This window comes from Rhamphochromis longiceps, linkage group LG11 (genome assembly GCF_057381845.1).
Source record: "Rhamphochromis longiceps isolate RC_006_pf linkage group LG11, R_longiceps_female_GT1.1, whole genome shotgun sequence".
Taxonomy (NCBI): domain Eukaryota; kingdom Metazoa; phylum Chordata; class Actinopteri; order Cichliformes; family Cichlidae; genus Rhamphochromis; species Rhamphochromis longiceps.
The window spans coordinates 20,693,715-20,707,144 of NC_140567.1; the positions used below are offsets into that span (position 1 = coordinate 20,693,715).

Here is a 13,430-nt window from a genome sequence, read left to right on the forward strand (position 1 = left end):
AGTAGTGCAGTAGCAACATTTCGTATTTCCGTTGTAATACTTTCATGCAAAACAAATCTCATTGGGCAGTCGAAGGCATCGAGATAATGTCCAGCGTCAATATTAAATATGATGCATGCAGTTTCAACACAATCACCATGCATCGGCAAATAAATGAAAGCATAGTGTAAAGTGCCATGAAAGAGTATTTGCCCTATTCCTGATTTCTTAGTTTTAGTATTCCTCAGACTTAAATGTTTCAAACCATCAAACAAATTTCAATATTATAAAATTAGGAAAAGATAACCAGAGTAAATACAAAATGCAGTTTAAAAATAATGATTTCATTTACTAAAAGCCATCTGTACCTACCCAGCCGTATTTGAAAAATTAATTGGCTCCTAAGCAAAGTAGCTGTTTGTGCCACCCTTGGCAGCAGGACTTGAAATTAAGCATTTGTGATAGCTAGCAATGAGTCTTTCACATTGCTATTAAGGAATTCTGGCCCACTCTTCTTTGCAGAATAGTTTTTATTCAGACAGATTGTAGAGTTAGGATGCATGAAGAAAGCATCTCAATTGGATTTCAATTTTTTTTTTTTTTTTTTTGGAGCCATTGGACTTGCTGGCGTGTTTTGGGTCACTGTCCTGCATTGTCTTTAGAGCACAAACTGATGGCTGGACATTCTCCTCCAGGGTTTACCAGAAGAATTCATGGTTCAGTCGGTTACAGCAAGTCGTCCAGGTCCTGAAGCAGAAAGCACCTCCGGACCATCACACTACCACCACCATGTTTGACTGTTGGCATGATGTGTTCTTTTCCTGAAATGATGGTTAGTTTTATGTCAGGTGTAATGGGACTCAAACCTTTTAAAAAAGTTCAACTTTTGCTTCATCAGTCCACAGAGTTTTGACAAATGTGAGCTCAGCTATGTCCTCTTCCTGGTCAGCAGTGGTTTTCTCCTTGGAGTTCTCCCATGGATGTCATTTTTGTTTAGTTTCTTTCTTATTGTTGAATAATGAACTCTGACCTGAAGTGAAGCAAGTGAGGCAAGTGAGGCCTGCGGTTCTTTAGATGCAGTTCTGGGTTCTTTGGAGTAATTTTGTTAGGAAGGTTCACCACTGTTCCAAGTTTTCTCAATTTGTGGATAGTGCTGTCCTTACCGCTGTGGTTCACTGGAGTCCTAAAGCTTTAGAAATGGCTTTGTAACCCTTTCCAGACTGATAGATATCAGTGACTTTGTTTCTCAGCTGTTGCTTTTTGAGGACTTTTAACCTACTTCACTTTGTCAAATAGGTTCCATTTAAGTGATTCCTTGATTCAACAGGTCTGGTAATCAGTTCTGGGTTTAGCTCATGAAACTGGACTCAGCTTTTTTCTTTTATATGAAAACGCGGTTAATCAAATTATTTTCATGATTTTCATTATTTTCAATGAGGCAGGCCATGACTTCACATAGATTAGGTTTGGCTAGCTTTTTTCCTTAATAAATGAAGTCATCATTTATCATTTCTTTGATTATCTGAAACATGTAAGTGTGACAAAAATACACAAAGCTTAGAAATCAGTAAGGGGGAAAATACTTTTCATGGCACCGTATATACTGTATGTACACAATCTGCTTTATGAAACTTCCAGTTGGATATTTTTCCATATTTTATATGTACAACACCGAAATCTTGTAAAGGCCATAGTACGGGCACTGAGGAGTCTTCTTTTTTAGCGAGAGTAAGACAAACTCATCCCACTGTGTGTAGTTTAAAGACAGTAAACAATAAAATTAGTAGCATACAGTTGGGGCACATGTAAAGAGAAAGTAGATCTAACACTGAACTGAACACATGGACATGGACTTATAGGCATTCATGTATTTTTCTCAATCAAGTGAGCATTCATTAAACATTTTATGAGACTGGAAATTAAACTATCCCGCTGCAATAAATTATTTTAAGACCCATTAAATAACTACCTAACCATGATATAACACAGACTCACACACACAGAGAGACACGTGCATACAACAAGCCAGCAGACTTTAAATTTTAACCCTGACCTCTTGTTTGAGTCTTTGACGCATATCTGCCTGTTTTCCCCCAGAAAATACACGTGTTGCACACAACAAGCGGCTGGCCAAACAGTTCAATTAACCCACAAACACTGAAAATTACACCATATAGCCAAAGACTTGCAACTGAGGTACCACAGCCTTATCCAGAACACAATCATGCTCCAGTAAACATTCATAATGGCAATTTATATGATTTGTCACAGTGATTCTTTTTTGTTTTGTAAAGGCATTCCAATAGTTTTGGGATTTCTAACACAGTTCCCATTAAAAATATTATAATATTAAGAGACCTTCTTTGGTTTCTTATTCATCCTTCATTCTTATTCAATTCTCATTCATCCCATGACAAGCTCTCAGTTACATCTGAGAGCTGAGGGAGGTCTGAGGGAGTCTGACCAGTAGGGATAAAGCTCAGTCCTGAGTTTAACGTAGTGCTTGGGACACCTAGCAGATGAAAGCTGCTTTTCATTTACCAATAGTGGGTAGTGCATTTCTCATCAAATCAGAGGACATTTGAATGTTTTCAACTTAATGCAAAGCTTGCCAAACACTTAGCTTATTTTACTTCTTTCCTGCAGATGCTATGTTTCCATCTCCTTGTTTTCTCTGCATCTTTGATCCTAACTGCACTTTGACCCAAACACTGAGTTTTCGACTGGCTTCGCAGTTTCTCTAGACTCTAGGTTTTCATTGTTTTCTCCATCTTCTTCACCTGACTCAGTGTTCTGACCTGATTCTGTACTCTGATTAGACACCGAAGCTCTGCGTGTCTGCTGATAGGATGAGCAGAGATCCTGCCATTTCTTTCGATTGGCATCGATGCCATCCATCATTGGCTGTAACTTTCTGTTGAGTTTCAGCAGTGCCTGGAGAGAAAGAATGATATTAATAGTTTAATTACTATTACCTTTTCATAAGACCTAAATGCTTAACTTAAATCATAAAGGGTTGTCTGACCTGGTAAAGAGGTTTACAGATCCCATCAATCCATTCAAGCTGTAAGGCAGGTAGTTCATCTTTGCGATTGCGGTCAAAGATTGCCTAGAGAGAGATCTAGTTATATTAAGAAAATTGTGGAAAATTGTGTGACTGACTTTTAAAGCTTCCTTACTTACTGCTGGGATTAACTTAAGCTCTGACCTCTCCCTATCACCTTGCTCGAAGAATTCACTTGTAACCAGCTCTGCAACCTGTGCAGATCGAGGGAAACAAATTAGTTAACTCTAAAAATGATGTACCAGTTTGCTGTTAATAATGGCTTAAACGTACTTTGTTATTTTGTCCTTATTTTAATTTAAATTAAATGAGAAGAACAATTATCTTTCTATTAGTATGGTACTATTATGGGTCATGCTAACGCATCACATGCATTATTTTAGAAAAAAAAAAACACATGCACAGGACTGTAAACTAAGCTTTGGAAATATAATTTGGTTGTGTATAAAAAAAAAATCAAATGAGTGTTTGTGTCCAAGTAAAATTAAGTAAATGGATTAGTGAGCTAATTTAATTTAATGAGAAAGCTCTAGGAAACATGCATCCTTGACCTAGATAGAACAACTGTATGGGTCAAGGATGCAAAAAAAAACTTTTTAAATGGCCTTTAGGAAGTGCCCTTATGCTCTTTTTGGAAAAGTCCCAAAGAAACTGAAGCGATGTTTGTGGCACTACCTTAGATGGATTTTTTAATCTAATCTATCCTCCAGTGTCCTGTACCTGTAACATATTCATGACATGGATATATTATAAGAATCCTCTTAATATAGCCATGGCTCAGGGCCACTAGGAAGCAAGTGCATATTCCGGAGTGTATGGAAAAGACCTTCTTTGGTTGTATTCCAATTATGTACTTCTTAGCATATATTGGGGGAAAAAAGAAGATGTATCACAATAAGGATTATTATAAATGCAGCTTCTAACAATATCACAATGCCCTGGTGTATAAGGTCATGTACACAACCTAGCATCCTTTCCGGCCATTCGGACCCATACATAGCAAGAGCAGCTGCGTTAATAATTACTATCAGTGATTAAAACATTAGCAGCCTGGATGAAGGGATAGTGAAAGGCTCAAACCTGTTTGGATATCTTCCAGGGACGAGTGACTGCACCCAGATCGCATGCTGTCATCAACATAGACCTGTTGATGACATTAAAGCTTATTTCCATCTCTTTTTTTTAAATTCAGTTATAGTTTGTGTTATTTTGATTTATTTGTATATAAATGTAGAAACCTGAGAACTTCTCTGTGTCCTTCATCAGTCCAGCTGAACTCTCCAGACAGAACATATTCAAAAAACTTGGTTCTGCGCCTTGCAATTAAAAGAGATAATCAAGGACAGAAAAAAAAGTTGAAGCACAATTTGTCCCCCTCCCCATCTTGGTAACCACCCAAGTGGAAGAGCTTTGTAATGACAAAAAAATGTGAAAATTATTGTTCAGAATATGGTAATACATCCAATAATTTATAATGATGTATGTAAGTTTACAAGTCACAAACTATTTTGGCCTTGAATGCCGTGAGGAAAAAAAAGCAACACTTACTCAAAGTGCAAAGTAAGGTCTGTGGAGAGAATAGCCTGCTTCAATAGTTGCATCATGTTGCTGTACTCTTTAGAGCTTAGGTTTGCAAAGATATTGTGACCCTGTGAAATAAAAACACAATAGCATGCAATACAGTGGGTACACACGCAAAAGCAGACGAGGATGAGTAATAGTGGCTAAAATGTCTCCTTAAATCCAATGCACCGGTAAAGTCATTGCTCACTGTCAAAAGAAGCTCCCTTTAGAAATGTTAATTAGCAGCGTGTTTGGACTTTCTCTGTCCGCTGCTAAAAGAAATCGATAAAAAAACACGGATCCCAATGATCAAACTGATTTTCACCTGAGACAAAGCAGCCTCTCGACTTTACTCGAACTCTTTAAACAGTGGCTTTCTGTTAGCCTAATGGTCTCAGTCCAACACTTTTAAATTGAATGAAGTCTGTGCATTTGTGTTTTCTGTTATTTTGAATGTGTTTTCTTGCTGAGCTGATGTTTAGTTTAATCTAAAGGGACAGAAATTGCCGACTAGCCTCAGGCCATAGCATGTATTACTGATCCACAATTGAGCTGATTAAATAACATTTCAAAAATACACCAATGTCTGTCCTTGATTTTTTTTTTTGACTCTGGTATTTTCGTTTCATATTCAAACCCCTATCTATAAGAAAATAAAGAAAAAAATATTAATTTATCTATCTAACTGACACCATATGAGGTTATTTATTCAAATTAATCATCAAGATTTCATTAAGGATTAAGTAAATATTATTTTCTTTTATCAGTTGGAAGTTACAGAACCTTGAACAAGGAAAGCAAACTATTAAGATAAAAAAAAGAAACCTCTGCAAAAACATAAGAATTACATGGAATTTATCAAAAAATAGAAAAATATTAGCCTGACCTCACTTTGCAGGATCATGACTGCATGGTTGAAGTGATGATGCTCCAGGGTGGCTGATGTCCCGTAAAGCAGGGCCAGAGCAGAACCTGTCCTGCAGGAACAACAGAGTAGTTACACTTCTCTGCATTAACAAGACACCAGTTCCAAAATCCACAGGCCTCTGTGGCGTACTTAGCTTGAAATGCATTGTTGGTGCCTCTGTGGTCTAAGTCATGGCACAAACAGCCAACCATCAGTGCCAATATCTCTGCATCTGACAGGACATCCTGGAAACTTGCTGTCTACACAATACAAAGCAGATGGCCACATTCTTACTGAGTAATTTTAAATCTATTCTGTTTCATTTATTTTAACTAAATATTTAACGTACTTTTATAGGATATTTTGCATCAGTTAGGATAGGATAGGACATAGAAGCAACCCTAAGCAATAAGAGACCAAATCCACCACCATATGACTTCTTAGAAATACCTTGGATATACCTCTTAGAAATTTTTATATAGTTTATTCCATAGATCTATCTATTTGTGGGCATGCAAAACAACTTTACATCATTGCTTCTGTAAGATATACATCTGACTTTTTTTGCTCTATGTTAAAATTTACCGTGATCATAACGAACATGCACTGCGACACATTGAAAGCATGCCTCCAGTTATGGTATGCCACAGTTCGATAGTTCTTCCTCACAGTCAGAAGCCAGCGGCACAAAACCTACAGACAGATATACAGAAGGTATGATCATGTTTATGTATGGATGGATAAACATATTACAGGGCACATTTCATGGCCTTACCTCATAGTCAATTTTAAACTTTTGGACAACACCAAGTTCCAGAAACATCCTGAGAGAAGCCGTGATCATGGCGTCGTTGTCCAATGAAAAGTCGTTGAAGTGAAACTCATCAATGCCTAACTCACTGCTCAGGGGGATCTTGGCAGCCTTAGGGGGAGAGGACAGTGCTGTCAGTCACAGAGTGCCACTGAAGGATGACAGCATAGGCAAACAGCCTTCCGGTTTACGTTGCACCTTTATCTACTGACACATTTCACTATTTTCCTGATGTTGGTATAGTGCCTTTATGCATTATATAATGTTTTTATTTGATTAGTTCTGAGGATTACCTTCAGTCTGTCAACTTCCACCTTGGAGCAGGTAGCGTGATAGGACAACATCTGAAAAACAGAAAATAATGCAAAACACTGATGTATTAAAAAAAAAAAAAACTGTCCCAGATAGTGAGGTGATGTCATGAGGGGATGGCCTAAATAACATAAGACTAGCTCTCTAATGTACACTCACTGCTAAAAAAGATAATTAATATTTACCAAGAGTGTTGATGTTTTTTATCTGTATTCACCGTCCTATGTAATCAGATCAAAGTAAATATGTATCTGCTTTTAAAGCCAATTTGTTGCTATATTTTGGCGTCTCTAATCACAAAAAAATCCATCAGGTGATGAAAGAAACATCAAAGATTGTGTGACAGAAATACAGCTGTGTTTGTTGTCCTTGATGAAAACTGAGCAGACCTGCACGTGTATTTATCATTAATAATTTAAAAGCAACTAAAATATTTATGGTAAAGAAGAGGAATCATGTTTTCTGAGGATAATGTGACTGCTCAGGTTAGATACTGGGCACTGGAACAGAACGCAGACTGAGACACCAATGAATGTAAAGAGCCTCTGCTAAGATTAGCAGTAACAGTGGTGACACAGCATTTTTCTGGAATCGATAATTTCTCATACAGGTAGTTTGAATTCATTTTACCGTGTGTCCTAAAATATGTTTTCATTTCAGAGTAGTGTCACTGAAAATTATTATTTTTTCCCGTATATACCACATATTTCTAATACTGCTCCCAAATTGCTTAGTAATTTGTAATATCTTACAGTTTTGGAATTGTAAGATTTAGCATTAAGTTTATTGAAGTTTGCTTTTTTCCCACAATAAATATAGACCCATTTATGAATAAGAGTTGATTGGATTATTGCTACAGCTTATATTGTTATTGATACCATTGACCATAGTATTTTACTGCAGAGATCAGAACACACTGAAAGTATTAAAGGAATCCAGCTCTGCAATATCTGATAGATTCCAATTTGTGTGTGTAAATGGAGAGTTACACATAAAAGTTAGTCATGGAGCTCCACAGCGTTGCATGCTGGTATCAATACTTTTAATATTTTACATGCTTCCCTTAGGCTGTATATTTAGAAGACATTACAGATATTTCCATTGCTATGCAGATGACACTCAGCTTTATTTACTCATTCACACTGTCCTGAATCTCTAAAATTAGCAATATTCTGTTTCAAAGTGATGCTGAAAAGCTACTTCATGCACTTATCTAATACTATTACTCTTGTAATTCATTATTTTCAGGGCACTCTAAAAGCTCCCTGAAAAACCTTCAGTTGATCCAAAACAAGAGTACCGACAGGGACCAGAAAGAGAGATCATATATCTCCCATATTAGTTTCTCTTCACTGGCTCACTGTTAAATTTAGAATAGAATTAAAAATAAATTTCCTTACATACAAAGTAATCAGGTAAATGTAAATAGAAGGTAGTAGTAAATATACATCAAATTACAGTACCATATTTTCCTAACAGCTCACCTTTCTATCAGGCTGCTGGCCTACTTTTTATTTGTAGAGTTTCTAAAAGTAGAATGGTAGGCAGAACCTTCAGCTTTCAGGCTCCCTTTTTCCTTCGTACTCTTATAAAATGCTTCCTTATTTAGGGTTGTGTGATTGATGGGGTTTTCTTTCTAATTTTGTTGGGTCTTTACTCTTACTTTGATGCAACTATAGTTGTGAACTTGCACTATATAAATAAAATTGATTTGAATTGATATCAGATTATACTACCCATTTGATAGACTGGTAACTTGTGTAAACCACCACTCTCCTGTGTCAACTAGAAAGGCTTCAGCTCCTCTGCAACCCTAGTTAGAGAACTGGTTAAGAAAATGGATGGATGGATTACATGGAATCATCAAAACATAAAAGAAAACATAAAGTAAAGCGCTGTACAAATACAGACCATTTACCATAAAAGAAAACTGGCACATGACAAAAAAAAAGAAATTATTGTATAGAAAAAGATACATAAATATCTTCTATCCTCCAGAGAGACATAGAGTGATGGATAGAAGAACAGGCTTACATCCAGTGCTACAGACTGTTTAGCCCATGTCTTCTTAACTTGATTGTACATCATTGTGTTGTTGATTCCAAGGCCACAGAATATCACAAATGCCTGCACACAAACAACAGGCCAGAGGAAAAATATGAAACATGAAAAGAACCTGCGGATCTACAGTGTCACAGTGCAGACCAAACAGAAGGTTGCTAGTGTAGCTTAACCTCAAATAGCCTCTGATCTGCATCATCGAAGGTCTTCCTGTCCAGGCGGTTCAGAATTTGTGCAACCCCTGTGGAAAATATACATAAATCATGACTATAACATGAGGACTCGTTTCCAGTGAAACAAAACTGATTATTTTCTGGTTCACTTACCAATTATCTGATGAGTTCGATTCCAGATAGGAACACATAACACTGATCTGATATGAAACCCTGAAGCTTGATCTGCCTGCAAAGAGAGAAGCCATTTTTTACTTTTTTTTGGGGGGGGGAACTGATATTCTTGCAGTGATAACAACGGTGCAAATGACTCATATTATCTGACTGTTTTTTAAATAAAAGCCTCAGATCTGATAAATACACTACACTGTGTATACCTCAGCATCAAAGCGTGGGTCCTGGCACACATCACTGATGTTAACAGGCAGTCCTGTTGAAGCCACCAGCTCAGCAATACTGTTATTGATTAGCCAGTCAGAACAGGATAACTTCTCCATGCTGATGTGGGCACTATTACAAAGAGGAAGCAACAGTCAAACATTAATATACAGAAACACTGACTACAAATTTTATCACAGTGAAATGCAAGTCTTCTTTTAATGTTAATCATATTTGTGTTTATTGTAATTCTGCAGTAGTGATCTATGAGCAAAATCTCCTTAACCTGATGTCACGGTCCACATTGCACAAAGGAGACATGAGTTCAAATGTCTTTGAGAACTTCACAACCTATGAGAAAAATCATATATCACTGCAATCAGAAATAAAGTCATTCAGCAAATTAAAAAAAAAAAAGGTTATAATGACTTTGGTTTAGTTATACACTGAAAATCAAGCAGCAGATGAATCTGTGAGGAAATGGGAAAAGAAAGGTCTCACAGGTGAGTCAATGTCCTCCAGAAGAAGCACAGAGCAACGTTCACACTGCAGCAGAGTCAGCGCTCGCTGCATGATCTTCCTGACAATCTTTTCCAGGTCGGTCTGTTCCTCAAACAGGTCATTGACCACCTCCAGCAAAGCCTGTAGCAGCAACAATAAACACCGTAACTTCATTTGTTCATTACACAAACATATTTCCACATTCCTGATAGAATATCACGCTGCTGAAGTTAATGTAAGCCTAACTTGTGAAAGGCAAGCATACAGCATGTTAATGTGTTTTGGAGTGATTATTGTGTTCAGTTATGTTTTTGTAAAAGCACAGTTTAAAACTTCTCACCCTGCTCCTTTCATACTCCTTGCGAGACTCTGAAAACAACTTAGCATTGGAAATCGATATTCCACAGAATGGTAGATACATCTGCAGCACCTGAATGAAAACACAAAAAAGTGGAGAAAGGCATGCACAATGTCTGCATGACATAAAGCCAAATAAGAGAACCAGAAAGAGTAAATGCGCATACAAAGATCATGATGGAGTCAGCTGCTTCTCAGTGCAAATTTCTCTCAAATAGATTTGCTGTTAATGAAGTACTGATTCAGAGAAAGAGACTTAGTAAGACATCAAAGGCCTTAAAATGTCTGGACAAGCTGCCGGATGAAGCTTTTTCTCCTCCCTATTTTTACAGTCTTTGTTGCTGAAAAATAGTTTCTGAGGTTGCTCTGCCAAAGTTATATTTAGTGCTTTGTTTTATATACACTTGAAAAAGAAGCTTAAATCTCTCACAGCTTCTTTGAAGTTGAGCGTTAGAGCATACTATACGGATTCACAATGTATTTATTTCCACAAGTTTTTTCTGCCACCTTGTGGATGAATTTGTCAGTGCAACTGGTCTGCACGCAGAAGCAAACTTGTGATTTTTACAAACTGCAAATATCAGCATTGATGCAGTTTTTTGTTTTTGTTTTGTTTTTACCAAACCCTCCAATCTCCAGGATGTACGAAATATTATTGTCTCGTCAGCAAACTCTGAGAATTAAATTGTACTCATAAGCAGCGGAGCCGTAAATGAAGCTATAACACACATATATTCTAGTAAGCCCATTTCAACTGGAACAGGGAGCAACTGAAAGTAACACTTTTCTTACTGTGTGTATGCACAGGCGAACGTATTTAATGCTCCACGCTTGAGTAAAAGCTTGACCTCTTCTCTTCCATTTTCTTGTGTTTTGATTCCAAGGGAACACTTTACCCCTCTCCGCAGCCATTAAGATGCAAATTACAAACAATATTTCCAGTTGCATGGCAAGTGTTAGTGTTGGGTGGTGGGGTAGACGATGCACCAGTTAAATTTAACTCCCTCGTTAAATGCCCTTAATGGCGCGATAAGTAATATTGAAGAAGATGAATATGAATGTGAAGCCCGCTGGTACGACAGGCGAATGATTTTCTTCTCTTCAGCATAACAGAGCCTCACCTTCTCGTCATCCTCAGTAAATGGGGTGCCGATTGGATTTTTGTTAATAGCTTGTACAACACCTATGACTTCTCCATCACTGTTGCAGATGGCCATACAGAGGATGGACTGAGTCTTGTACCCGGTCAGCTTGTCAATCTCATCACTGAAGCGGTGATCCTGGAATTGTGGTTATATAAACATACAGGCTATTACATATTTATTGACTGGAGTCCACATTAAAAAACACACACACACACATCCCAGCTCTACATTCCTTCACCATATGCGCGTTTGTCTCGTAAAGCCTATGATAAAGCATCCGCAGCGTTTAGGTCTGACTCTTGGGCTTGTAAATTTGAGTCTCTGTTGATTGAAACTGTTTTTACTATAAGCAGAGAGACTCTTGTACCCCTCACTGGCACGTACCTATGCTGCTGGAGTAGTAGATCGCATGTTTCCTTAGTTTCCCAAGCAGCCCAGGGCGATGATATAATGATGTGGTGCTCAAGTCTAGCATATAATACCAGATTTAGTTTGTGGGGGGAAAAAATATAGTGATTGGTTTTCCTTTTCTTTGACTATTGTATTTTTTGTATCCAAAAGAACCTGCATTTGGTATTCGGAACGACGTGCGCAGTTGAAGTTCTGAGGAGTGGGATAGTTTTGCCAACACCTGAATACCTCTGCTGGCAAAAACCAAAACAAAAAAGTCCCATTACTTTGAAAAAGACACACATTTGTGGATGCTTTTAACTTGGGAATGCAGCTGAAGGTGGACCTGAAACCTGATGTGTATTGCAGAAATTTTTCTTTTACTACTACAAAACTCGGGTCCAATACCCGACATCATCATGTACTGATATCCGCCAGCTTAAATGGACGCACATAAATTAAGAATACAAATTCTATTGATCATAACGGTGTACACTTTACCTCATATGCGTTTGAGATGTTTACAGTCTCCCCGTGCTCTGCCACATATCCAATGATACCTTTCCCCCATGGCACTTGCACTTCATTGGAGTTAAGAGTGCTAGATGATGGTCTGACTGTAGTGCCTGAATGCACATCAAAGAACTTGGAAACCAGAGTCCTCTTGTGAGGGGGTCCTTCAACGAGGAAAAGCGAACACCTGTCTGCATCCACAAGAATGCAGACATTGATCAGGATTTTATAACTCAGATTTGTTAAGTCCAACTCGTTGGAGATATCTTTCACGAGCTCTAAGAAAAACTCCCTCTCGTTGGTTTCTTTAAGTCTGTATTTATAGTCAATGGCGCTGGATGCGTACTGAGGCACATTGACCCTGGACTCCAGCAGGGCGCTCAGGATGTGCGCGGTAGTGGGAGGCAGTGAACTGGCTTTACGCAGGAGCGCACGGCGCCTCATGCTGGACTGGGACTCGTGTTCGCTCAAACTCACGTGCTCGTCGTATGTCCAGTGTGCAGTGGTGGCTTTGGACCGAGCAAAGTTCCGTCGCAGCTCCATGTGGGACGATCTGCGCCGGAGTCCGTCAGCACTGGTCGGCCACAGTGGGTCCATGGCAGCGCCCCGCTTCTCCTCGACAGAGGACACTTTCGACGGCTGATGCTCCTTCAACCACCTGCTAACCTGGTCACATTTGGCTTTCCGAACGAGATACTCCTCGAACAGATCCGGGTGGCAATCCAAAAACGCCTCTATATCCGAGAAGTCAAACGCTGTCATAGTGAAAGCAGCTGTGAAGACCAAATGAGATTCTTAAATGTAACAGAGCAGGAGTTAGATGGGAGTGAGGGAGTGAGGCAGCTACATTCGAGCTTCACAGAGAAGTGATGAGCTCAAAACATTTTTATATGCATTCCTAGTATGACCCAGTATAGTTCCCCTTGTTCTCCCCCAAAATACAGGCAGCAGAAGTGGTCAAATAAATTCACTTTTCACAAGAGACGAGCTACAGCTGTCCGTCAAACGAGAGCTTGAGCTGTTTCTCTGGGGATTTCTGTGGAATAGTATGCAGAGGTGTGGAAAAACACAGCGCCTATTCTCCCCAGCAATAAAAAACAGAAAAAAGAAAAGACAACTGCAGGGCAGTGTCTTTAGTGCCTCTCTTTATTCTGTACCACCAGAGACACTCAGCTCACCATAAAGTCAGTGATGTTTCAGTTACATTTACAGGAAAAACGCTGTTTTTAATGTACATTTAAATAATGAAGCTGTTTGAACAGATGGCCAAAGTAAA

The 13,430-nt window shown here is 38.5% G+C and overlaps 1 protein-coding gene across 1 annotated transcript; it reads right to left on the reverse strand.

Annotated features, from left to right (window-relative positions):
* Positions 1–561: 561 nt before the first annotated feature.
* On the reverse strand, positions 562–13,175 carry pde11al (phosphodiesterase 11a, like). The gene is made up of 20 exons (XM_085422760.1): positions 12,143–13,175; positions 11,228–11,386; positions 10,090–10,179; positions 9,750–9,890; positions 9,535–9,599; positions 9,248–9,380; positions 9,024–9,099; positions 8,871–8,938; positions 8,671–8,763; positions 6,618–6,668; positions 6,289–6,435; positions 6,099–6,206; positions 5,664–5,773; positions 5,493–5,583; positions 4,592–4,692; positions 4,282–4,359; positions 4,124–4,187; positions 3,163–3,237; positions 3,005–3,088; positions 562–2,913 (listed from the first exon to the last, which is right to left on the reverse strand). The coding sequence occupies exons 1-20, from the start codon at positions 12,914–12,916 to the stop codon at positions 2,668–2,670; spliced, it is 2,754 nt and encodes a 917-aa protein (XP_085278886.1). The 5' UTR covers positions 12,917–13,175; the 3' UTR covers positions 562–2,667.
* Between the last annotated feature and the right edge of the window lie 255 nt (positions 13,176–13,430).

What these genes read in the sequence shown, in the direction of transcription:
- pde11al (XM_085422760.1), bottom strand. Translation starts at nt 12,916, where the DNA reads ATGACAGCGTTTGACTTCTCGGATATAGAGGCGTTTTTGGATTGCCAC. An exon ending in GCATGTTCGTTATGATCACG is followed by an intron (nt 5,774 to 6,098) that starts GTAAATTTTAAC and finishes TGTATTGTGTAG; the next exon opens with ACAGCAAGTTTCCAGGATGT. An exon ending in GACCTTACTTTGCACTTTGA is followed by an intron (nt 4,360 to 4,591) that starts GTAAGTGTTGCT and finishes TTTAATTGCAAG; the next exon opens with GCGCAGAACCAAGTTTTTTG.